The 24,613-nt window shown below is 43.3% G+C and overlaps 1 protein-coding gene across 5 annotated transcripts in view; it reads right to left on the bottom strand.

Moving 5' to 3' along the window:
* HMGXB4 (HMG-box containing 4) overlaps positions 1-24,260 on the bottom strand; it is a 30,681-nt gene extending 6,421 nt beyond the window's left edge. Inside the window, exons 1-9 of one of the 5 annotated variants that reach the window (XM_055328285.1) lie at positions 24,201-24,260; positions 18,742-18,890; positions 18,423-18,501; positions 18,201-18,315; positions 16,701-17,653; positions 4,799-4,880; positions 3,554-3,618; positions 2,451-2,556; positions 1,599-1,768 (exon numbers count right to left, since the gene is read on the bottom strand). In XM_055328285.1, the coding sequence (XP_055184260.1) occupies positions 1,599-1,768; positions 2,451-2,556; positions 3,554-3,618; positions 4,799-4,880; positions 16,701-17,585 (1,308 nt within the window). In that variant the 5' untranslated portion in view covers positions 17,586-17,653; positions 18,201-18,315; positions 18,423-18,501; positions 18,742-18,890; positions 24,201-24,260. Of the gene's footprint in view, positions 1-1,598; positions 1,769-2,450; positions 2,557-3,553; positions 3,619-4,798; positions 4,881-16,700; positions 17,654-18,200; positions 18,316-18,422; positions 18,502-18,741; positions 19,071-19,543; positions 23,366-24,200 lie in introns of those variants that run through there. The other 4 variants (XM_055328284.1, XM_055328286.1, XM_055328283.1 and 1 more) reach the window with 4 other exon arrangements.
* Positions 24,261-24,613: the final 353 nt, after the last annotated feature.

Consider the following 24,613-nt stretch of genomic DNA (forward strand, 5'->3'; position numbering starts at 1 on the left):
TATACTTAATAAGTATTTGCCAAACTAAACGGAAATATCGGGGGAAGTGTGGAGTATGGAAGGTGCATAAAACAAATCATTTTTACTTCTAACTTTTTAGGAAACTAAGAATGACTAAGTATGAAAAATAAATAAGGATCCCAGAATATTTTACTCTGGAAATATCTAGATCTATTAAAATATCTGAGTCTATATGAAAATACTTAGTTGTTTTGAAATTTGCTAAGTTATTGAAATTAGCCAAAAAACTTAGATAATTTTCATTTTTTGTCACCTCTGGCATTTTATTTGTTGCATAATAATTCGACTTCCACAGAGAAGCAAGTGAATGGTTTTATACTCCCATACTGACTTCTCAGCTTAGAAATAAATGGCTTTAGTAGCTGAGACTGATTTCTTTGCTGGAATGTCCTATTAGGACCCAGTGGAAACCTGAGATACACTACTGAGTTAGCCAAGGGGGCAATATGATTAGAAACTGAATATGGTAATAGAAATGGAACATGACAGCTTTGCAGGTTAAGTGATTTTGAAATTGAAGCTTAAAAGGACAAAGATCTCCCTAGGGCACATAGCACTGAGTAATGAAGAGCTTGAGAACCTCAATTTCCCTACTTGCTACTTCTTTTCTTTTCTCTTTTCTTTTTTCTTTTCTTTTCTTTCTTTCTTTCTTCCTTTCTTCCTTTTTCTTCCTTTCCTTTTCCTCTTCCTCTTCCTCTTCCTCTTCCTCTTCCTTTCCTTTCCTTTCCTTTCCTTTCCTTTCTTGGATTTATTTATTTATTTATTTTTAGAGAACATAAGAGAGAGCACACAGGCAGGGGTGGGGGGCAGAGGCACTGAGCAGACTCTGTACTCAGCCCTGTGACACAGGGCTCAGTCTCACGACCAAGATCTTGGCCTGAGCCAAAAACTCAGACCCTTAACGGACTGTGCCACCCAGGGTGCCCCTTGCTACCCATTTTCAGAGAAGTAGAGGTACTCTTAATCCCCCATACAGCTTACTCTGTTTATACGAGACTTTATTGGAAATGTGCAAAAATTCAAACTGTCTTAGTGATTAAAACTTCCATGGGATTTGTATTCATTTTTTCCCCATTGCATTTTTAAAAAAATCAAAATGAGTTACAGGATTATATGTCATTTGTATCTCAATAAAAATGGGGAAAAAAGTTGTAGGAGATCCTTTAAAAAAAAAATTTATTCATGAGAGACAGAGAGAGAGGCAGAGACATAGGCAGAGGGAGAAGGAGGCTCCCTATGGGGAGCATACATGGGACTCGATCCCGGTACACCGGGATCATGACCTGAGCCAAAGGCAGATCCTCAGCCACTGAGCACGCAGGCATCCCAAGTTACAGGAGATTCTAACTCCTTTTTATACCATTGTTCAATAGGATGGTGTAAGTGTAAACTTTGAAGGCCAGTAGGAAGATTCCAAATCTCTAGATGTTTTTACTAGCATGTATCTTCTTTGTCATTGTCTCCTGAGCACCTGGCATAATCTAGCACACAGTAGTAGTTGCTCAATGGATGTATGTGGAAGAAGTAAATGGATTCACATCCTATCAGAAACAGGCTATGCTGACAGTCACACTGACCTCAGTTTCCTGCAGGCGGTGTCCAATGAGGCTTAAGGACTCTCCCAGTAGCTGTAGATGAGCAGCAACATCAATGGGTTCTGTCTCAGGGGCTTTGGCTGGAGAGGCTGGCAACAGCATGGTGGTGGGTGGGGATTTCTTTTGGGGTGACAGTACTCCTGCAGAGGAAGCTGAGAACAGAGATGAAACAGAGAGATAAAGCTCACCTGTGGCCTGGAACACCATACAAATGTTCTTACAGTTTTCCTCCTTTATGAGTTATACCAGGCATTAGCAAAGCTTTGGACTGTGGGCCAGATATGGCCCATCACTTGTTTTGTACAGCCTGTAAGCTAAACATGGCTTTACATTTTTATATGGTTGTAGAAAAAAATAAAGAAGAATATGTCACAGAGAATATGGACATAAAGACACAAGACCTAAAGTATTTACTCTCTGGCCTCTTAAAAAAAGTTTGCTAACTTCTGATTTACATTTTCTACAATTTTTTGCAACCTGTAATATCCAGTAATAACATCTGGGTATCAAGATCTGCTTCTGATATAGCTGCTCTCCCGATTTCTAGTAAGGCAGCAAGATTCACAACACTCTAGGGATGAGAGGGCTATAGTCACTACCTTTCACTTTCTTTTTTTTTTTCTTTTAAAGAATTTATTTATTCATTCATGAGAGACAGAGACAGAGAGAGAGAGAGAGAGAGAGAGAGAGAGAGAGAGAGAGGCAGAGACACAGGCAGAGGGAGAAGCAGGCTCCACGCAAGGGAGCCCGATGTGGGCCTCAATCCCGGGTCTCCAGGATCACACCGTGTGCTGAAGGCGGCGCTAAACCACTGAGCCACCTGGGCTGCCCTACCTTTCACTTTCACAGGAACTTCTGAGCAGGATGCTTTTCTTTTCACAGTTGTAGCTTCTGCTTTGTTCTGTTTGTGTTGAAGATACTGAGCTTTTTGCTTCCAAATCTGTAGTCAGATCAGGGCCAAATAAATTATGATAAATGAAACAGGACAAGACGTAAAAGGGAAAGCAGTCATGGAAAGTGAAGGAAAGAAAGGGAAGCCTGGAGGTGGGTAGGCAGGGGTTGAAAAGCAATTTTGAAGCTGAAGGGTTACCAGATAGCCCTCAGATGCTATCTACAGTGATAACTTAATGGAGAACTATAAATGTGCCTCTATGCTAATGGGTAGGTCTCGGCATTGATTTTGCAATCACTCGTGGATCAAAATGTAAAATCACAGGGTAAACATGTGGGTCAATATGATGCCCATGGGGTTCAAATAGTTATCTTAACCTGCTGGTTGGTAATGCCAATCACATGACATGGAAATGGGATGGGATGACAATGACATGGAAAATGGGAACGGAAAATAACCTACGTGGGTGACAAATATTTTTGTTTTACCCAGATGAATTCCCAGACCAACTTTACAACAGCTGGTTGGGGAGTGACTGGAAATGATTCTGATAGGACTATTACCTTGTCTTCCTGTCTTCTTGAAAATGGGGTACATTATTTGGTAATGGCCAAAGAGGATGATGACCTGCAACTGGCTCCCCTAGGAAGCACAGCCCCTATTTTTATTATTGGCAGTAACCAGGAGGCAGACGACCTTCCTCCATTCTCAGACATAGCCTCACCGGTGGCTGTTTGCAGGAAAGGGCTGATTTTAGATTCTCTTTTGACCCTTAATCGCTGCCCAAGTTAGGTCATCTTTTGGCTCAAATGTAAGGTTGTTGGAAAACAACTAGGTGAGGCTAGAAAAGATGGCTTCCCTGAGGCTGAATCTTCACTAGAGCACAATGGCACAGCCAGTGTTAACACCCTCTGCCAAACCATTTTCTATTGATTTGTGATTTTTTTTTTAAATGTTTTCACTGTTGGCTGGATGGGCTATAGGAGAATTACACATTACGGAAGGCATAAAGCAATGAAAACTGTGTGTAAAAAAGTGTACTTACCAGTTTGTCCTTTTCTGGCAACTGCTTCCACACCTCAGCCAGTTTTTTACTAAGTTCCCCAAAATCTGACAGAGAGTAAAAAGAATGTAACACAGTAAAGGTCTGACTATAAACCAAACAGAAGATTGGTAAGAGCAAAACCTAGAAAAAGGATTTTCTAGCTTGGATTTAAATAGCACAAGGTTCTTTCAGAAAACCAAACTAAAAGCCCATCACTTCTCTTGATTCTTTTCTCTAGGGAGGGAGAGGGCTATTTTGGTGGTTATGAGATAGGTTCAAATTCTCCCATATCTATTCTTTAGGGATTTATCCCTTGAACATCTTTCTGGTGTCTTTTAATTTGATCTCATTTTATTTTTTATTTTTTAAATATTTTATTTATTTATTCATGAGAGATGCAGGAAGAGAGAGAGGCAGAGATACAGGCAGAGGGAGAAGCAGGCTCCATGCAGGGAGCCTGATGTGGGACTCGACCCCAGGTCCCCAGGATCACGAAAGCAGGTGCCAAACCACTGAGCCACCCAGGCTACCCTAATGCGATCTCATTTTAAGAACTTATCAACTTAGGTTAAAGAAAACACGTTCTATAGAATTTGATAAAAATGGTTCAATTTTTACCAAGTTTTGAGAGCGGAGACCCAAAGGATTTCCCTCGAGCAGCCCAGAAGCAGTTCTCTAGATGTGCAAAGTTGCCCTTCCATTTGTGCGGCAAGGTCATGCTTTATAAAGCACTCAGATCTTTCATGGTACTTTCCCTGTGCCTCACAACAACCTTGACAAGCAGGTTGTGAAGCTATTGTACACATTAGGCAAATGAGAACTGTAGAGGTGAAGCCACTTGTCAAGGTCTGTGGCAGAGTCTTTTTCTCACCTCACTAACTTCTGACACAGAGACAAATATGAGCAGTTTAAGGCCTCTCGCTGTAACTCACACCCAAGGGCCAGATAAAGGGAAAGGTCAGCTGTAGGATCTTGGAGATAAACAACTACGGATTTATGTACTGTGCTTCAGAACATTTATTTTTACTCAGTTTCCCATTTTATCAGTTTAAGAGCTATCAACAGAAAACTTATCTCTTTTATGGATGGAGTGAACTTGGATGAAATCTAAAGCGACTTCAGAACCGAGGGGAAAAATGAGATTTGTGTTATTTTAATAAGATAGGAACAAGGTGCCTGCTGACTGGCACTGCTGCAGAGATATAAATGGAAAGTAAAAAAACTGAAGATTGGAAATGTTCTTACCTATACCTGGATGGTCAGCCACGATGGTTACCCGATACTCTTTACAGAAGACCTGGTAGGCTGACATGTTCTTCTTTTTTGGCTAGTATCACATAAAAATAGAACAGGATAAGACTTCATTAGAACACAAGTCAAGTAACCTTGAATCCATGGTTACAAAACAGAAAGAGACCTCTACTTTTTCATTAAGGGAAGAGTTCTAAACCCCTAATCAACTTCTCAAGCAGGATAACTTTTAATTATATTTCATTTGTAATTATATTTAGTATTTATTTAATAAAGTCACATGCTAAATTATTTTTAGATTTCTCAGGTTGTTGCAGCTACTTGATAATTACTTGTAAGGCCATTCATTTTTCCTACACAAAATCCCATGTTACACATTTCTTTGAAAACTATGTGCTGAGAAAACCTTTACCTCTCCTGAGCTATTTTGCTCGCCTTTGAAAATAAGAACCATGTAATTTCCCTTTACCCTGGGACCAGAAAGCCAAGAGCCAAATCTATGTTCATTTTGTTCCTCTGGTTTTGATTTCTTATCTTATAGTTTCCTGATCTTGCTTTTCCTGTTGCTTGTAGTTTATCATTATGTTATTACTCACATTCTTGTGGTCCAGTGTGAGAAGTAAATAAATAGCTGAAGACAATTCTTTGGTAGTCAGTGTAAGATGAACCCCTCTTACTTTAACAAACTGCTTTGTGCTACTTGAAGCATGTTCATTCTTCACTGTATTATGACACCTCCACAAGCAGGGAGGGAAGAGTTACAGGGTTTAGCAAGGTGGTACAGCAAAATGGAAAAATTGTGGGTTTTGAATGCCACCAGATCTAGGTTAGAATCCTGACCATACTACTTATTAGCAACACAAACTGTTTCATTTCCCTGAGCTTTAGTTTCCCTTTAGTTTAAACATGGGTAATACCATTTAACCTAGGGGTGGAAATTAATCAAACAGTATCTGGCACTTCCGTAGGTACTTGATAACATTATTACAGCATTATTTTTCTGGTAGGCAGAATTCTAAGATGGCTCCCACGATTTCAGCCCCTGGTGTACACTGCCCTGTATAATGCCTTCCCGTGAGTGTGGGCAGGACTGGTGAATGTGGTGGGAAATCACTCTTGTGATTGTTGTTACATGGCCAAGGGAACTTTGCAGACATCGTTAAGGTCCCTAGTGAGTTAACCTTTTTTATATGTAAAAAATTATTTGAGAGAGAGAGTATGGACACGTGTGTGCACGCATGGAGTGAGCAGGGTGGGGCTGTGGGGTACGGAGAGAGACTCTTAATCTTAAGCAGACTCTGAGCTAAGTGCAGAGGCGGAAGCAGGGCTCAATCTCACAACTCTGAGATCATGACCTGAGCCAAAATCAAGCGTTGGATGATTAATTGACTGAGCCATCCAGGTGCCCCATGGCCCAGTGAGTTGATTTTGAGTTAATCAAAAGGGAGAGCATCCTGAATAAGTTTGACTTATCCTGAGTAAGTCAGACGAGCCCTTGAAAGAGATGAGACACAACAGCAGACACCCTCTTGCTAGCCTTGAACTTGAGGAAAACAGTTGCCATGAGTTCTATAACTGCAAGGAACTGAATGCTGCCGACAGCCCGAAGAGGACCTCTTGTGTCAGAGGAGAACCCTGCTCGGGGAACACCCTGATTCAGTCTTGTGAGAGACCAGCAGAGAACCCAGTTGAGCCCTGTCTGGACTTCTGATCTATAGATCTGTGAGATAATAGTAGATGTTGTTTTAAATTGCCAAATTTGTGGTAATTTGTTAGGCTACAATGGAAAACCAATTATTAGCTCTTTTCTATTCACTCTGTATTTTTCAAAATAGAAATTACAGCAACCAAAAAGCCAATACAAATTTTTTTTTTTTAACATAAGGAATGTTGGTAAAGAATAATAGGGTAAAATCATTTGACCTCAACAGATAAAGGAAACAGTAGCAAGGTCTTTACTTTAACCATTTCATCTACATAGAGAAGGTCCTATTTATGGAGATTTGGTGAAGCAGTCCTGTTTTAAGATGCTATGGAAGTGAGTTCTGGGTGCATCTTCAATATTAATTTAGAAGCTGCATATCCCCAAATGTTCTAAGGGTTCTAACTAAGGCTCAATTCTTTCAAATCCCCTTTTATGGGCCACAGATACAATGGAGTAGAGTTCACATAAGTTCTATATTTGGCCATTTGTGAGAGAGAGGGATGGACTGATTAGTCTTCATGATTCCATGAACTTATTTTCTTGGAGCTAGTGTGACAAAGAGCATAATCCTGCTTTCCCTAGAAAGTTCCTGTATATCTTAGTGTGTGCAACTCGCTACTCAAGTGTGATTCTGTTACTTGTAGCTAACATAATTTTAAAAATAATTATGGCTCCTGAACCAATGCCAATGACTTCACCTGGTGCTGAGAAGATACCAGCTGCACTGGGCTGACACTCTGTTGGACCTAGAGTCTGTAAGCCTTCGTTGTGAAGCTGGCCTTCCTAAGGGATTTTCAGGGAAACTTGGACCCCTTACAATTTTTACCTTATGTGCTGACCTGAGATCCTAACCTTTGTGCTAAATGCAACCCTCTGCTCTGTGTACTGAAAGTCTGGAATTCAAACTGAAGTGTTAAACTTTCTCCAGGGCACAGAGATTTTTCTGAATGTAGCTTAGTAGTTAGAAATATACAAATAATGATGATCTCTATGCATACAAAACATTTCCACATGGTTCTAAATACAAGGCCTTACTGGCTTTCTTACTTACTTACAAGGCCTTACTCTAGACTTTCTAATGTAAGAAAACATTCAGCATTGCAAAAGCATCACAGTGTTTATATCTGGAGTAACAAGGACTCCCCTTAATACAATGTTAATATTTCAAAAACTTGGATACTTTATTATTAGTAGCAAGTGACTCCCAACAAATCCACTTGCTAAGTATGACTCATGATGTTGTAACTGTGCAGCCAGAACCTCCTTTTAAGTGTTGATGACATATAGCACAATACCAAGACCTTTCAAAGAGTAACTTCTTAATGCTCTTTATAAAGCAGTCATGTTTAAAGCTTTATAACTTTGATGATTTGAGGAAAATCTCTTCAAATCCACCCAAAACTCTAGTTTAAGAACATTTTTAAAGGATAAAACATCTGAGGGTTAAGGCAAAACATAACTTGTAAATCTTAAAAATAAAACTTGGAATAAAAAAACAAAACAAAACAAACTTGGCTTGGGGCACCTGGGTGGCTCAGTTGGTTAAAACTCTTGGTTTCAGCTTAGATTATAATCTCAGGGTCATGAGATCAAGCCCTGTGTTGGGCTCCATGCTCAGTGTAGACTCTACTCAAGATTCTCTCCCTCCCCCTCAGCCCCCCTTCTGCTTGCGCCCATGCACGTGAGCTTTCTCTTGCTCTAAAATAAATAAAAATAAACAAAATCTTAAAACAAAACAAGGGGTGCCTGGATGGTTCAGTCGGTTAAGCATCCGACTCTTGATTTCAGCTTAGGTCATAATCTCAGGGTCATGAGACTCATAGGGCTCTGCACTGGGAATGGAATCTGTTTAAGATTCTCTCTCCCTCTGCACACTCTTCTCCTCACGCCCCAATAAAACAAAACGAAACGAAATGAAACAAAACAAAACCCACAAAAAATCCTTGGTTTTCTTCTGCTGATGACAAAAATCCAATTGCTTCAGTGATATCAATACTATGTAGGAGATGATGTATAAAAGCTTTATCTGTAGAAACTCATTTAAACCTTACAGCAACCCTATGAGGTAAATTCATTATTATTGCCATTTTATTTTTTAATTTTTTAAATTTTTTAATCTTTCCACCCAACTTGGGGCTCACACTCACAACCCCAAGATCAAGAGTTGTTGAGCTCTACTGAGTCAGGTGCCCCATTCCTGCCATTTTAAAGACGAGGAAACTGAGATCCACAGTCATACATGTAGGAGTCAGCTAGCACCTGAATGAATGCAGGCAGTCTGGCTTCAGAGCCCATACTTGTAACCATGATACCATCTGATGTTCTTCTGAACTAATTTGACCGAGATCCCTAAATCCGATCTGGCTAAAGGAAAGGGTGCCAAAGAAGTAAGGTTTTCACACCAAAGCTTTTATTCAAACCATTCTGAATGGAAATCTTTCTAAAACATACTCTATACTTCTCTCTCATAATACACCACTGAATACTAAACAACATTTCTATGTGGTGGAAACAGCATGGATCCTGCAATCACAAGGACCTGGGTGCAGATTCCTGCTCTGCCTCTGAACAGAAGGGTGCCCTGGGTGGGTTATTTCACTTCTTAGAGCTTATTTTTGTGAAATGGAGATAGATTATACTGCCTTTACCTCACCGGGTTCCTGTAAAAATTCACTGATACACCACAGATAAAACACTCAGTGCAACCTTTAGAACCAAAGACAGAGCTGTTCTGTTGGTAATTTACTAATTGTGACTCTGCTCCACCATTGCCTTCTAGAAGGCAGGTCCACCCTTAGGAGCTTTCTCTAACCTGCTGGCTCCACTTCAGTCACAAGGACTTCCTGCAATTCTCTGAACGTCCTCAGCCTTCTGGTATCTCAATACCTTCATTCACAATACCTTTCATTCCTCAAATGAAATGTCTTACTCCTCATCTCTACCTGTTACTTCCTATTTGGTTCTAAGATTCAGTTCAGATGATAACAGCCCGCCCGAGAAGACCTTTTCTGACATCCCAGGCTTCCCTTGTACTCACCCCTGCCCCTGGCACCCCACACAAGCCTGTGCTGGGGCTTGACTCACTGAAATACTTTCTGACCTCTTCCTACACCCAGAGTGCTCTTTGATGGGAAGCTGGCTGGCACAGCATCTTATTCATCTTTAATCCACTGCACTTGGCCACTGCCCGGCACAACTAAAGAGCGGAAGAAACATGCACTAGATGGATAACAAAGTCTCAGAATTGTGTGTGAAAGGGGCAGTGTGAATCCACTTAATTACCTCCTCTGATTTTCATAGGCCCCTAAAGGTGCAGCGGGCTGGGTACTTAGTTTGCCCTTCTAACAAAGAACAGGAAAGGGTCAGAGAGGTCACGTGATTCATCTCTGGCCAGCCTGCCTTCCCCCTGCACCCAGGAAACGCTCCAATGAGCTGCAGGAAACTTGCTTTTGCTTCTTGGAGACCCTGTTTTCTTTCTAGATCTTCACAGTTGTCTGAACAGGTGAGATAACTGCAGAGTCTGCTTCCTACATGGTGGGTGTTATACTATAAAGAAGAGCAAAACAAACACAAAACCATAAAAGCACAGTCCCCTTGCTTGGTCTAATACGAGAAATGACCAGATGAGGAAAAAAAGCTTTAAAAAGATGTTTTCAAGCATATGTTATGCGTTTGAAGAACTTGGGATAAAAAACAGTAATTATAACCACGGGTATTTATAGGGCCAGGCCCTATAAATCTCAGACACTAGCACATGGTGTTGGTATCCTTTGACCTAGAACCTACTCTCAGCTTTGACAAAGACACACAGCACTGGACAACCATCTCTGGAAGTTTTATAAAGGTATGTGGTATAGCTGAAAGAGTTCAGGCGTGGGACTAATGAAACCTCTATTAAAATTCCAGCTCTGTAATGGGTATTATATAAGGGTGATGCATCACTGACCTCTACTTCTGAAACTAAGAATACATTATATGTTAATTAATTGAATTAAAAAAATCCCAGCTTCACGTCTTTTCTTCTCAGCTTCTTCCTCTGTCAGATGGGGCTACTGATACCATCAGTCAAGACCGTTAGAGATGCCAAATGCCCAGGAGAGCCTGGCACACAGCAGGCACGCACTAGACGGTAGCTACTGACTTTTACCATTTATCACTGTTGTCACTCAACTTCAGTTTTACCAGAGGGATAATGTGTGTAATGTCATCCCAAGTCTAGCTATAGCTGAGACTTTAGTGTATCACTCCATCAACAACAGTGTCTCAGTGTGCTGGATACGAGGCCATCTGGCTGGCCTCAGCTTGCTTAGAGGAAACATGAACATTCCGGAAACATACAGATAACTGAAGGAATGCCTCTGAAGTGGCAACGTCACACATATTATTTTGAGTGGTAGTGAGTGGGCTTTTATTGATTTAGTAAAACCCAAAGTAAGGTACTTTGAAAAGTTACTGGATCCTGTTCCTCTAATACAAACAAAAACTTCCACTCCACTGGGATGACCTTAAAGGGGACATCATCAAGATATCACCAGATGACTGCTCTACAACTTCTCAGAAAGCAGGATTCAACAACAAACCAACACACAAGCAATCAAATAAAAACCGCACAAAGTCCCTCCCCAAACAAAATTCAGCACTGAGAGCATTACCTTTCACCAGAGGCAGAGCCCAGTCCCCTCACCTGTATCAAGATTGTCCAATTAGAGTTCCGCCCCTGCTGCCTTAGCTTCTCACTTCTGTGTGGACTATGCCAGGCTGGCTCCCATTCTCCCTGCTGCAGTGGAACTCCTCATCCTCTCTACTGGGAGTCCAGTCTATTCTCGAACAGTCTGCTCCCTGACTTCTGTGACACTGGCCCCTCTCTGGTTTCTCCAACACCACTGGCTCCCTCTTCCTTCTCTGGTGTCCCAAGGTGCACGCTTTATAGGATTCTGCTCTGGGCTCTACTTCCTCTTATCAGCTCATGGATTTCATTTATTGTATAGGAACACTCCAGTTCTCACCCTAGTTTCAACTGCTCTACCGAGTTCCAGGTCTTGGATTTCCACTGCTCTCTGGAATGTCTCCCAGGTTGACGATTGTAACAAGTAACTTTTATCAAATGCTCACTAATGTGCAAAGCCAGAGTTCCTGAACTTACCTAGGTGCCCATGTGGGTTTTCATGCGGTACTTGTTTTTTACCATAGCTACCATGGAAGACTAGCTTTGAAAAGACATGGTATTGAAAGGAATATAACATGATAAGATGTTATAACCATGAATTACCTCAAACTAGTAGTTCCTAAGGTTTCTGACTGATGTGACATACTGCTATTTCTCTTGAAAATTCAATATATTTAAAATATCCAGTGGTGCCCCTGTGAGTTGGCTGTGGCCCCAGGGGGCCTTGGCACACTGTGGTCCTAAATAAATCCTTTTACATTTATTATTGTTTAACCCTTAACAACCCTATTGGGTAGGTTTGTTGTCATCGACACCTTCTCTATGGAGAAATTATGCAACTTGCCCAACAGCATATAGTTTCTAAGTAGCACAGCCAGGATTTGAACTCAAGTGGTTTGGCTCCTCAGCCCACACTCTTAACCTTCGATATGCTGAATCTCCTGACACTTCTATCTTAAGAGTCTAAACCTGACTTATCTTCTTTTCCCAAAATAGCCATTCTTCTTGATTCTCTCTGTTTTTGTTCCAGTCCTGGTCACAGGACCTAAAGTAGAAAGGGCACACAGAGGCTTTTAGCACTCATTATCAGTTGGCTTTCCCATCTCTGTTTGTTGTAGTTGAGGGAACACTATTCCTGAGACCTTCCTTTCTATCTCTAGGTGGACTTTTAGATAGTTCTTTTTTACTGAAACAAAACCAAGGGAAGGATTTTTTTTTTTTTTTCAACTCTACTGAATGGGGCACCTGAGTGGCTCAGTCAGTTAAACGTCCGACTCTTGATTTTGGCCCAGGTCATGATCTCAGAGTCATGAAACTGATCCCATGTTGGGCTCCACGCTGGGAGTGGAGCTTGCTTGAGATTCTCTATCTTTATGTGTACCACCCCCTACCCTCACTGTGCATAAGCATGAGCACTCTCTCTCTAAAAAGCAAAAAACACACTCCACAGCAAGTTTTCCTGCGTAGGTCAAGTTTTAAAAAACATGGTACACGTTCCATAAATACTTGTTGGATAAATGACTACATTCAGAGTATGACTACCTCAGGTTTGGACAGTCATGATCAAATACTGGTTCCTAATAAATTTTTTGCTATCAACAAAAGTACCTTTTTTGTTTTTTTAAACTAGCAAGTGCGGGCATCCCTGGGTGGCGCAGCGGTTTGGCGCTTGCCTTTGGCCCGGGGCGCGATCCTGGAGACCCGGGATCGAGTCCCACGTCGGGCTCCCAGTGCATGGAGCCTGCTTCTCCCTCTGCCTGTGTCTCTGCCTCTCTCTCTCTCACTGTGTGACTATCATAAATAAATAAAAATTAAAAAAAAATAAAAAAAAATAAAAAAAAATAAACTAGCAAGTGCTAGCCACAGGGAGGAATTATAAGTAAGTCCTACACTGGAAGAGATTATAATTTCAAAACCTTCAGGGCCATTTTTATACTCGTTTATGCTTCTGCTTTCCCAGATCTGAGCCCTATTGTCAGATCTTGTCAGTTTTTCCTTCAGAGATTCTCCTGAATCTGTCTCTTCAGCTGTTTCTATCGGGCTTTTATAGTACCTGATACCTCGGCCTATAATAACCTCCTGGGTGGTCTGTTACAATCTCTCCTCAGTCTCACCCACCTGCTGCAGTGCTATCACTTTATTCTTAAATGATCACTGAGAGTATATCTAAGTCCTGCTCATAAGCCCAAAGTGCCTGCTGCCAAATCCTTAACTCAAAATTCTTTACAATTTGCACCTGACCTACCTTTTCAATACTGATGTTTGCATCCATATATTCTATCACAAAATGCCTAGCAAGGACATTAAGGAGTTGAAGGTAGGGTGACTAAGACAGTCCCCAGGGAGCTTACAGTCTTTAATAAAGGAAACGGAATGTGCACAAAGAAAGCTCCCACACAAGGGACAAAACGTGCAGTGACTTCCCACAGCCAAGGTGTTATGGGAAGTCAGAAGTTAATTCTGCCTGGAGGGTCAGGATGTCTTGGAAGAGGCAGCATTTGATTAGGTCTTGAAGGGAAGCAGAGCTTTAATAGATGGAGAACAAAGACTGCCATAAAAACAAGCAAAAGAACAGAGGTAGAATGTAAGGGCCAAGTCTGGTTTCCACACGGTACATGTGAGGCAGACTAAGAGGTACAGCTGAGAAGGAAGATTTAGGGCTGAATCCCAGATAATTATGAATGCTTGACCAAGAGTTTGGACTCTGACATTTATTCATTCCTTCAGCAAGTACTTATGGACTAACTACAACAGGCCAGACTGTGGGTTCAGCACTAGGTATGGAGTAGAGAGCATGACAGACACGATCCTGGGCCTCTCAAAGCTTACGCTCTTAGGTGAAGGCAATAAGGATCCACTGATGATGGTGAACCAGATGTCAACACCAAAGTGGTACTTAAGAACATTCTGGCATCAGTGTATACTAATTGCATCGGGGAAGAAACAGAAAGGAGGCCATGTATCACATTAAGTACAGGGAGGGATGAGGCCCAAGTTGGGGTAGTGGTAATGGAGGACATAAAGTCATGGAAGTTATTAAGAAGAAATAATATTAGGCTCAACACTTGAGTGGATATAGGCAGAGGAGAGGGAAAACAGGGAAGAGACAGATGTAAAAATGAAATATAAAACTGGGAAAAAAATCAGAATAGTGGTTGGCTCCAGGGGTAAGGACTGACTGGGAAGGGGTATGAGAAAGCTGTTTCAGATGATAGTAATGTCTGTATCTTGACAGAGGTTTGGTCACGTTTGTGCGCATTTGTCAAAACTCACCAAATGGTATATAAACGTGTACGTTTGTGCATAAGTAAATTCCAGTGGAAAAAAAAAAAAGCCCTGAATCCAGATATTAAACCTAAGTTAATGATATGCAGGCTGAAGTCTTTAGGGGTGTGTATGGTATCTATAATTCACATTATAGATGTATAATTTACATTATATAGATGTATAATTTACATTATATTTATAATACATTATAAAAGTTGGATTGATGGATGGACAGGTGTGTGATAAAGCAAAGAGCAAAACAGTAACTACAGAATCTCATTGGGTGGCATATGGTGTTCACTGTACAATTTCAAAGCTTTTTGTTTGAAAAGTTTCATGATGAAGTGTTGAAAAAAATGATTATAAGCATATAGTTTCGGGGCAGCCCGGGTGGCTCAGCAGTTTAGCGCCACCTTCAGCCCAGGACCTGATTCTGGAGACCCGGAATCGAGTCCCATGTCAGGCTCCCTGCATGGAGCCTGCTTCTCCCTCTGCCTGTGTCTCTGCCTCTCTCTCTCTTTGTGTCTCTCATGAATAAATAGATAAAATCTTAAAACAAAAAAAAGCATATAGTTTTGAGTTTGGGTTGACTGGAAGGACACAGGGAACACAGAAGCAGGTGGAGGAGGAGCTGCAGGTTTGGGAATCTGGATGATGAGCATAATTAGGGACACATGGGTATGAAGAACCCAAGGCATCTAGGTGGAAATACTTATCAGGCAGTTAGAAACGCAGGATTAGAGTTCACTTGTTTTGCTAGGCTACTTCGTAAATGTCTTTCTGCTTTCTTGTGTTCCCTTCCACTGAAATCCTTTCTCTTCTATAGGCTTTCTCTGACCACCCTGCCCTCCTCTACTCAGTGCTGTAAGATTAGCTATGGCTCTATCATATATTACTAGAATGGAAATTCTCAGGAGAAATAACAATCTTACACAGAATATGTATGATTTAACGAAGCAATTTTCAAATAAACAAATGAATATAAACCTGACCTAATAATTGACTATCCAGGTCTTTATGCTCACACTCATTCTTGGCTTGGAAGGTATAGTTTTGCTTTTAATTTCTTAATTACATACTTAAAAGGCACTCTTTGGAGTACCTGGGTGGTAGAGTCAATTAGGCATCTGCCTCTTGGTTTCAGCTCACATCATGATCTCAGGGTGTTGAGATCGAGCTCTGCACTGGGCTAAGCACAGAGCCTGCTTAGTTTCTCTCTTCTTCTCCCTCTACTCCTGCCGTGCGCACGTGCTCTCTCTAAAATAAAGAAATCTTAGGAAAAAAAAAAAGATACTCTTTGTAGTGGGAAACATTACACCTCAATTACAGACTGAAGTGAAACTGCCATTTCCAAATTCTTAATATACTTGACTTTTTCCTTCTTAATATCTCCTCTTTAATCTGACATTTCAGTTTGCATAACTCTAAACAAAGGAAGAAAATGGTTGTCCTTAGGTGGAAAAACTAAGTTTTTTGACCTTCTTCTTTCCACGAGTCTGAATTTCTAAATTTCTATAAGATTAATACATTACTTTGATAACAGGGGAAACTTATTTTTTTTTCTTTTTTAACAGAAAACCTTTAGTAACATAGTCTCAGCCCTGAAAGCACAACTGCTAGATTTCTTGAGCTGCAGGAAAGTTCAACCAAGGTCGCTGATTTCTCCTTCCTATCTCCTCAGCAATCAGTGTGCTCCTGAAGGTCTGGAGCTATGTCCTGCCCAGCTTGGCACCTCTCTACACCACCTAGAGCACTGGGCTGGGTAAACAGCAAGCACTTGCCTGTTGAAAGAACATACATTTGACACTAAAAATAATACCAGAAAGTGGCCCACACCAGTTAGCGGAAGGCCATTGATTCATTCCATTAACCTGGGTCGTTATTTTCCTAATTTTGAAAATGTGTTTCTCAAAACGAACTAGAAAATACCTTTTCATCTCTCTCAACTGCCCCAGGCAGACAGTGCTGCCCAGTGAAAGGAACTGGGTTCGGCTTCTTCTGTGAATTCCAATTTCAACGGTATCCCTAAACCTATGCTTGGCACGATGGGAGACCACCATTATCGAAAAACCCATGAAAAATTAAGATTGCTCCTGTTTTTGAACTGGAGAGACTTGGTCCCTGGCAATATCTTACACCTCATGTCATCCCATGAGATTGGCCTCACCACACTTCCTGCGGTTCACCTCAGCTGCCTAATTCCAAGTCCACTTACTACTATCATCACTCACTCCCCAACACTTAAAAAAATGGTTTACCTTTTCTCCTCTCTCTCTCTCTCTGTCTTTCTCCTCTTTTTTCTTTTTTTTCTCACTGTGCCCGTCCGTGTGGAGGCTGGGCAGGGGAGGGGGAGGGGCAGCAGCTCCAGTGTGTGGGACGCTGGGAGGAGGAGGGGCAGGTGTGACCTCTCCTGCTGGGGCAGCTGCAAGGCCTGAGCTTCTCTTGGACTTGGAGTGCCGCTTCTCTTTATGCTTCTCCTTGTCCTTCTTCTTTTTGCTCTTCTTGGACTTCTTTTTCTTCTTGATTTCCCGGTAAGAGTCATCAATGACTAACTCCCCGGCCTCTAGCTCCCCACCGGAGGAGGAGTCCGATTCTACCAGAATAGGTTCAAGTCCTGAAAGATCAAGGTTAGCACTGTGGGGCTCTGGGAACTGGGAGGCATCTGACCCACAGCCTTCGGGGCCAGGAGAGGAATGTGGGTCTGAGGAGGACTTGTGCTTCTTCCGGGCTGTTTTCAGAAAGCTCTGTAACTCGTGTCCTAGGAGTAAAGCACCTTGCTCATCCCGAGCTGATTTCTTAGAGGATTTTTTCACAGTAGCTTGTTGAGAGGGGTACTGAAAAGGCTCCTCATCAACTGAGCTACTTCCCTTCTCCTTTGGTGAGAGAATTAGTTTCATCTTTAAGCCATCAGGCTCACGAAGGGTCAGTGTCTCTGTGTTGACATACAGCGGTTTCATTTTTTTTGATTTGTGGGAACCACCATCCTCCAGGGACAGGTCCCCACTGCTTCCACTTACTTTCTTCCTGTGGTGTTCTTTTTTACTCTCTGAATGACTTGAAGAACTAGAGGACTTTTCCCCTGTCTTTTTGGAGGGCTTGGAGCCTGCTGCCAGTGGGGAAGTGATGGCTTTCAACAGGTCCATGGCTGTATCGGCAGATTGCGGGCTTGACTTTTTCTTTTTCTTCTGTGACGATTCCAAAGACGAAATGTCTGGAAATAATCAAGAGAAGTAATGTCCACATGACAAACCAACTTCCAACAAGTTTCCTCTCTCACCAAAAACACTCAACTAATGTGAGGAAGAGGCTAAGAGAAATGATTTGAGGGGAGTCCCTTCAACTGATTCCTGATGATGCCCGTGTGCTTCTTGGCTTGGTAGATGTTGCCTGACCCTGGACACAGTTCTTGCCACTGAAGTTGTTTCTCTGCATTGAGTCTTCACAGCAACCAGAGAGGACAGACCCGGAAGAACGGTCTAAGCTGTGGGATTACGAGCAGTTACAATTTCGGTTACACTGCAGACAGAGTGTCATTTGTTTCGGTGTTCAGGATAAGCCCATTCTAGTAAAGGGTTAGTCTCATCAGCTTTGCGTATAAGAGAGCTTAGAAAAACTGGTCTTGTGAGTGGATATGCACTGGACTAAGAAGTAACCCACAGGTGCAGGCCAGAGGGCCCAGGACTACATATGGCAAAGGGATGCTAGGTAACAATGGGCAGAAGATAAGTGGATGATTGAGGGGAGAAGGAACCTGGTACCTGGTATATCACAAATGAAGACTGTTCTTCTATGCTGAATCCTCCAAAATACCAGCCCTCCACCTCTCTCCTCCTTCACACTGGTTTATCGGCACTCAGAACAAGAACCACTGCCCTGTTAAATAGGCCACTGAGTCAGCAACATCTGGATCCCTTTCCCCTACCCCGACTCCAAGAACCAGTGATGTGTTCATCCCACCTGCTACCCTTTCCCATCCTTACCTCCATAGTAGTAATCATCAGAGGAGTGCTTCCTCTTCTTCTTATGCGTGTCCGTCCCCAAGAAATAAAGTTCACTATCCTGGAATTGAAGAGGAAGAAGAATTGACCAATGAGTAAGACGATGAAGCAAAGGCAGTTTGGCACCAATTTTGTTCTCTGAGTTCTGACTTAGGAAGACAGAGTAAAACACAGGGAATATTAAAAATAGCGAACGATGTTTAATTTTTTTAAGGTTTTAAAAATATACTTCTTTCCTCAAGTACTAGGACATAGGACGGGAGAGTTAAAAACGTGCCTAATTCAAATGTTTCAAATTTACCTTTAACTTCTTCTTGGAAGAATTTCTGACCTGAGCAGCGATTTCTTCCTCTTCCCTTAAAAAATCTTTGTAAGAACGTTTCTTTTCTCGTTGGCTTCGGCCAGCAGCTAGTCCTGTGTCCTCAGAGTTGTGATCACCATCAAAGCAATCTGAAAGCCAGGTTCGTTTGGGAAAGGAAATGAGAAAGGTCAAGTAAGTGACAAACAAATCACCATGTATGTAATCCAACCGTCCCTCCATTTCCAAGTTAAAATAAGGTTTCAACAAGTCCACTGGAATATAGGACTAAGATCCAAGGGGACAAGAGTATTTTTTGATGACCTGGCTGCAAATGACAAGAACCAAACCTGAAGAAACAATGCTTCCACGCTATGCAAAGGCCCAATGTGCATCCTCAGACATGGTTTCTTAGTTGTGATTTGGCAGGTGGACACAGACTTGCAGAGGTAAGGCTGAAAAGAATAAGGATTCATGTGCTGTGCTGCTCTGTGGGAGTCCAAAATGTGATTCCTATCCCCAGACTCCTGCACACTGGAGCTGGCAAGGACCACGAGTGCTGCAGGCGATCACCCCAATAGACTACAGAGACTTATATTTCAGCTCTCATGTTGGAACCCTGTCCTTGTTTTCGCTTCCATGGGCCCAGTCTGGGGATGATGTGGAGGCTGAGTGCCTTAATATTGCTCTGGACCATCACTGAGAGTCCAGGCTGTGATGGCCAGTCCTGGTCTCTATGTCCATGGGCTGCAAGAATCGAAGAGGAAACCCCCTTTGGAATGCTTCTCAGATTAAGGGGTCATACCTTCTTTCTTCACGGAGTCATCATAAGCCATGGCGGTCCTGCAGGGCCTTTGTGAATGTGTCACTGTGTCCAGGCTCCTTCCCGTCTACAGGACCAGGTCTGAGAAACAAAGAAGGAAAACCCTCCTGTAATGCGAAATCACTGTGGAGAAGCAACCTTCCAGATGGAAATGCGTAGTGATCCAAGGGCAGACTGGAAGGGCAGCAAGAAATAAAGGAGTGTCTTGTCACCTCCTCATTCTGTTTGTAAATACATTGGGGTTGAAACTGCAGGAAGTGTGCTGGGCTTAATTTGATTTATGAGTTAGAGTTGTGGTTTGGTGAAGTATATAAAATACCTCTCATGTAATAAAAAATAGCTCAAAATTATGAGAATTTCTGAAATGCCAACAGGACTGACAAAACTGAGATGGTGAATACTGACATTAAGTCAGAAGGAAAGGTTCAATCATGGCTACAAATGCACAGATAAAGCAAGATGCAGAGGAAGACAGATTACAGCAAACATTCCAGACCGTAAAATCCTATCATGTGGATTGGTGACAGGTTAACAACTATTGTACTGCAGTTTACATATGAAAGACATTTAGAGTGTAATTTTTTTGGTATGCATTTTGTTGGCCTGTACGAATTTGCTCAAAACCGTGGAGGTGTAAAAGCAAAGACATTTCTTATATTAGTTGGCCACATGATAGCTTTCAAGGCTATCAGGCCTTTCTAAAAGGCTAGGTGAAAGTAAAGAAGAATTATCATTTGTCCATTGGTGGTGAAGTTTTTATGATTATTAAGATTTTCACTGATTTGAAGAATTACTATAATGTAAATATTCTAAACATCATTTTGAATTTGTTAAAATCTTTTTTTTGGATGTTCAAGTCTACATGTCTACTTTGACTTTGACAATGACAAGCCACAGACTGCACTCTAAGGTAAAGCTCTTCAAGTACTTTAAGGACAGGCAATGTCACAAATCCTGCAGGAAGTCTTCGCAGGAAATTTAAGAATGACATTCTAAATATATGAGAATGTTCTCATCCAGTTAGTGAAATGCTTACAAGGTGATCGGATTGGTTACTTATTACTTATTTAAATTTTATTTTACCTTCATTGCTATATGGGGATTTAGAAATGCTGACGGGCTCTTCAGTGAGACATTGCCAGTCTCTTCAGGTGGGTATGAGTAATACTGAAGTGCGTAACTTTTGTGAAAGAAAATCTAATTAACAAAGGAAACTCTCTTACGAGTCACTTTTAAAATAAACAGAAAGAAAAAAAGGCTTAATTGCACAAGTCAGATAAAATACAATGCACACACATGCCTAAGTTGAACATACAAAGAGAAAAAGCATTACCAAGAATGATTTACAAGGAACATTAAGAAAAGTAACATAAAAAAGCATTTCTCCACTTCCCTGAGAAGGAGAAGGAAGAAAGGACTTGGTCAAAGTTAAGAGAATCTAGAGTGAAGTAAAGAAACCAAACGAACTGAATTATTTTACTGATAAACCAGAGAACTGCTTGCCCTGAGGGCTTTATAAGGTCAGAGCTCATGTAGAAAAATGAGGCAACATACATATATCATGCAGCCAGCTTTTCATGCTCCAGTATTCTCAACTTTCTCAAATAGAAATTCCTGCCTTCCCCTTTCCACACAAGGGGTGCTGACTCCAAACGTGGTGAAGGAAGGGGGAATGTCATTGGGAATCAAGTCCATTCATTTGAAAATCATATCTCCTCTCACTGGCACTAAAACATACTGACTTTATTAGGAAAAAAAAAGTGTATATATATATATATATATATAATGTTGGTCCCATTAGTTTTCATAGACTGGTAATGCTAAGAAATACCACAACTTGAGACCTCAAGTTAAATGTCTTCATGCCAAATGAATTTTGCTAAGAATGTTTAATAATAATCTTAAAACATTCAATATCATAAATATGGCCACCAGTCTGTTGTCAACTAGAAAATACACTTCTAACTGAAGCAAAGGCAGGCCCTGAGACTTACAGTTTGGCCTTCTTTTGAGTAACATCAAAACTAACATAAAACAGAGTTAACAACAGAGTGGGAGTAACTACCTCCAAAGACAGTATGAGAAAGAAAACCATGATGTGACTTCTGAACTACGAAAAAAGTGTTCATGGTCTCATAACTGACTTCTCTGAAAAACAATGACTGGATTTAAAAAGTTGTGAAAGGGAACAGGAAATTGAGTTGATCTTCCAAAGCACAGGCCAACACAGAAAACACGAACTGGTGTTAGCATTATGTATTGGAGTTAGGCCTGCTACTATTTAAATTTTCATAAAAACAATGAGAAGCATTTTATAAATTACATGCCTAAATAAGCTGTAGAGAAAAACTGAGTGGGGCCTGAAGGCAAGGCTGATTCACTAAAGAAGTAGAAGAGCCAAGAGTCTAAAAAACGAAAATTAAACACAATGGACCATGCCACTCACAGCTTGGGCAGACTGATGGACCTTGAATTTTTAAGTTCTTTAAAATCAAGATACTGCAGTTCAGGGGTTAGTTTTGGTTGCTGACTCATAAAAGAAAGATGAAACCAGATAAAGAAGTCTCAAGCAATAGTATGGAAGAAAGGCAGAGTTAGGACAACATTTATAGAGGATCAGATGATCCTCTGATATTCCTTCCCGGTCTTGAATATCATCCATGATAAATTCAGAGTTCAGGGTTAGGCAGCAGATTGTGGGATTAACGAAAGTGAAAATACCAGATTTGATTTTCACATTGGAAAGCAGGGGCCATAATTACATTAAATGTTGGCAAAAGTAGAACAGGTGTTAACACCCATTCTCCTGAATTCCATCATGTAGGAGCTTATAGAATTCAATGTTGTCAACTTTAAGAGGCAGGGACAGTTTTACGATTATGTTCCTCTCAGTGTGCTAAGAAATGACAGCGTAGGTGAAAGTTCATTATTTAATGTTGCGTATGGAGGCCAGAAACATGTCATCACAAAAGATGTGTACTTATGCAATGTGCAAATTGTTAAATGGCTCTTCTGGGACTCTTCTTCAGGGTTTGATAAAGGGGGAGGCGCAGCCGCTGGTCCACTTGTAGAGAAGTTTGCGTGCATTTTGTCCAGGCACAGCTTTGGGGATGACCAGAGTGATGAATGAAAGAGCAAAAATAAACAGATACAGTATTTTCTTATGTTGCAGGTCCAAACGATAATTATTGGGGAGGTGGTGGCGGTGGTAAAGTTTCAGAAGGTGATTGGTTTGAGGTAACCTGAGCCTCAGCAATCGCTAGCAAGCTTCTTCATCCCAGAACGTAACTGTGTTGAAAAAGAGGGAACAAAGTAAGCCCCCCCGATCCACGCGGCAGGCCAAATCCCGGAACTCCATCCAGGTCTAGCGCGGGGTGCGGGCCTGGCTGCAGGGTCGGCGTTCTCTTCCAGCACTCCCTCCGCGGACTCAGGCCGCCTGTCCGTCCGTGCAGGTGAGGGAAGGAAGGTGCACGTCCAGCTGTAGCCACTCTCTGACTTGTCGCTGCTGTCGTTCGGCTTCCAGGAGCGCGCTGGCCTTGTCAGTTTTGCAGAGCTCCCCTCCAGCGTCCGCACACAGCCACTCCGAATTCCTGCCCCTCCCTTCTCCGGGAACCTACCTATGCAGCACTCGCAGCCCCTGCCAGCTCTGCGAACTGCGGAGATCCCGGCAGCCTGGGATGGGGACTGAGCCCTCTCACTGCTTGGCAGCTCGGAACCACGACCACCGCACAGATTGGCTCACAACACACATTTCCAAAAAGCCACCGATACAAATTTCGACAAGCTCTGTCCAATCAACAGGCTTTCCTTTGAGGGTTTTTTTTTTTTTTTTTTATTTGTTCTGCTCTAAGGGAATATAATCAGCCACCTGCTTAACCGGCGGGGCGGGGCGGGCGGGGGGGGAAGGTGCTCCTCTAATGCACGATATAGAGGGAATCTACGAGTAATGGCCGTGGGGGGAACGGGCCGTACGGAGACCACCCTACGACAGGCACGTTCCGACTGGGCCGCTCGCAAAACAGGGCGCGCCACACGGGGCCACATACAGGGAGCCCCCAGGACCACCATTTTTGCGGTCCCCACGCAAACCAATGGGATTCTCCCGGCCGTTTTGCAGCAACAGCTAGTTCAACAAAGCTCTGTGAAGAGGAAAAGAAGAGAGCTCCTCGCATCCTCTCCTGCCAGCCCAGGGCCCTGCCCTCCCGCGCCGGCCGGGCCCCCCGCACCCCCGCACCCCGGGTCCCGAGCCGCACCGCGGCCCCGACTCGCTCCCCGCGGCCCCGCCGGCCTCCCGGCGCCCCCGAGGGCGGAGGCGGCCCCGGCAGGGGGAGGGGCGGCCCCGGCCCGCAGGCCCCCGGGGCGGCCGCACGCCCCCTCCCGGCCCCGCAGCTTTCCCGCCTTCCCCATTTGAACGGCTCCCGCCCGCCCTCCTTCCGCGGCCCGCTCCAGCCCCTTCCCGGGGGCGGCCTGAGGCCGCTACTCCAGTCCCCGGCTCGGCCCCTGGGCTAGGCCGCGCTGGGCCTGCGGCGCCCCCGCGGCGCTGTCGCGGGCCCCGGCGGCGGGTGGCGGCGGGGCGGGGCCGCGGCCGCCTCGGGGAGGGGGCCCAGCCCGGCCTCGTGGGGGCTCCGCTCGCCGCTACCTTCACTCGGCTCGCCCGGATCCCGCCTCAGCGCCGCCGACCGCCGCCATCTTGGAGAAGGAGAGAAAAGCGCGAGCGGCCAGGCAGCCTCAGTCGAGCCCAGAGCGCAGGCTCCGGCTCGGGAAGGGGAACCCCGCTCCGCACGGAGCGCCGAGCGCATCGAAAGGAGCGCGCCGCTCGCGGAGCCCCGGCTCGCGGAGCCCCGGCTCGCGGAGCCCCGGCTCGCGGAGCCCCGGCCCTGGAGTTGACGGGGAGTTTTCGGGGGGGCCGGGCGTGGGCTGGAAGCTTTACGACGCTTGTATCGTTCAGTCCTCGCTGCGTCCCCGTGAGGTAGGACGCTGGCTCACATTTCACGGATGAGAAACAGGCTCCGAGAGGTTAAGTGACTTGCCCGGCCGCGCACAGGTGGTTGC

This window comes from Nyctereutes procyonoides, unplaced genomic scaffold (genome assembly GCF_905146905.1).
Source record: "Nyctereutes procyonoides isolate TBG_1078 unplaced genomic scaffold, NYPRO_anot_genome, whole genome shotgun sequence".
Classification (NCBI taxonomy): Eukaryota; Metazoa; Chordata; class Mammalia; order Carnivora; family Canidae; genus Nyctereutes; species Nyctereutes procyonoides.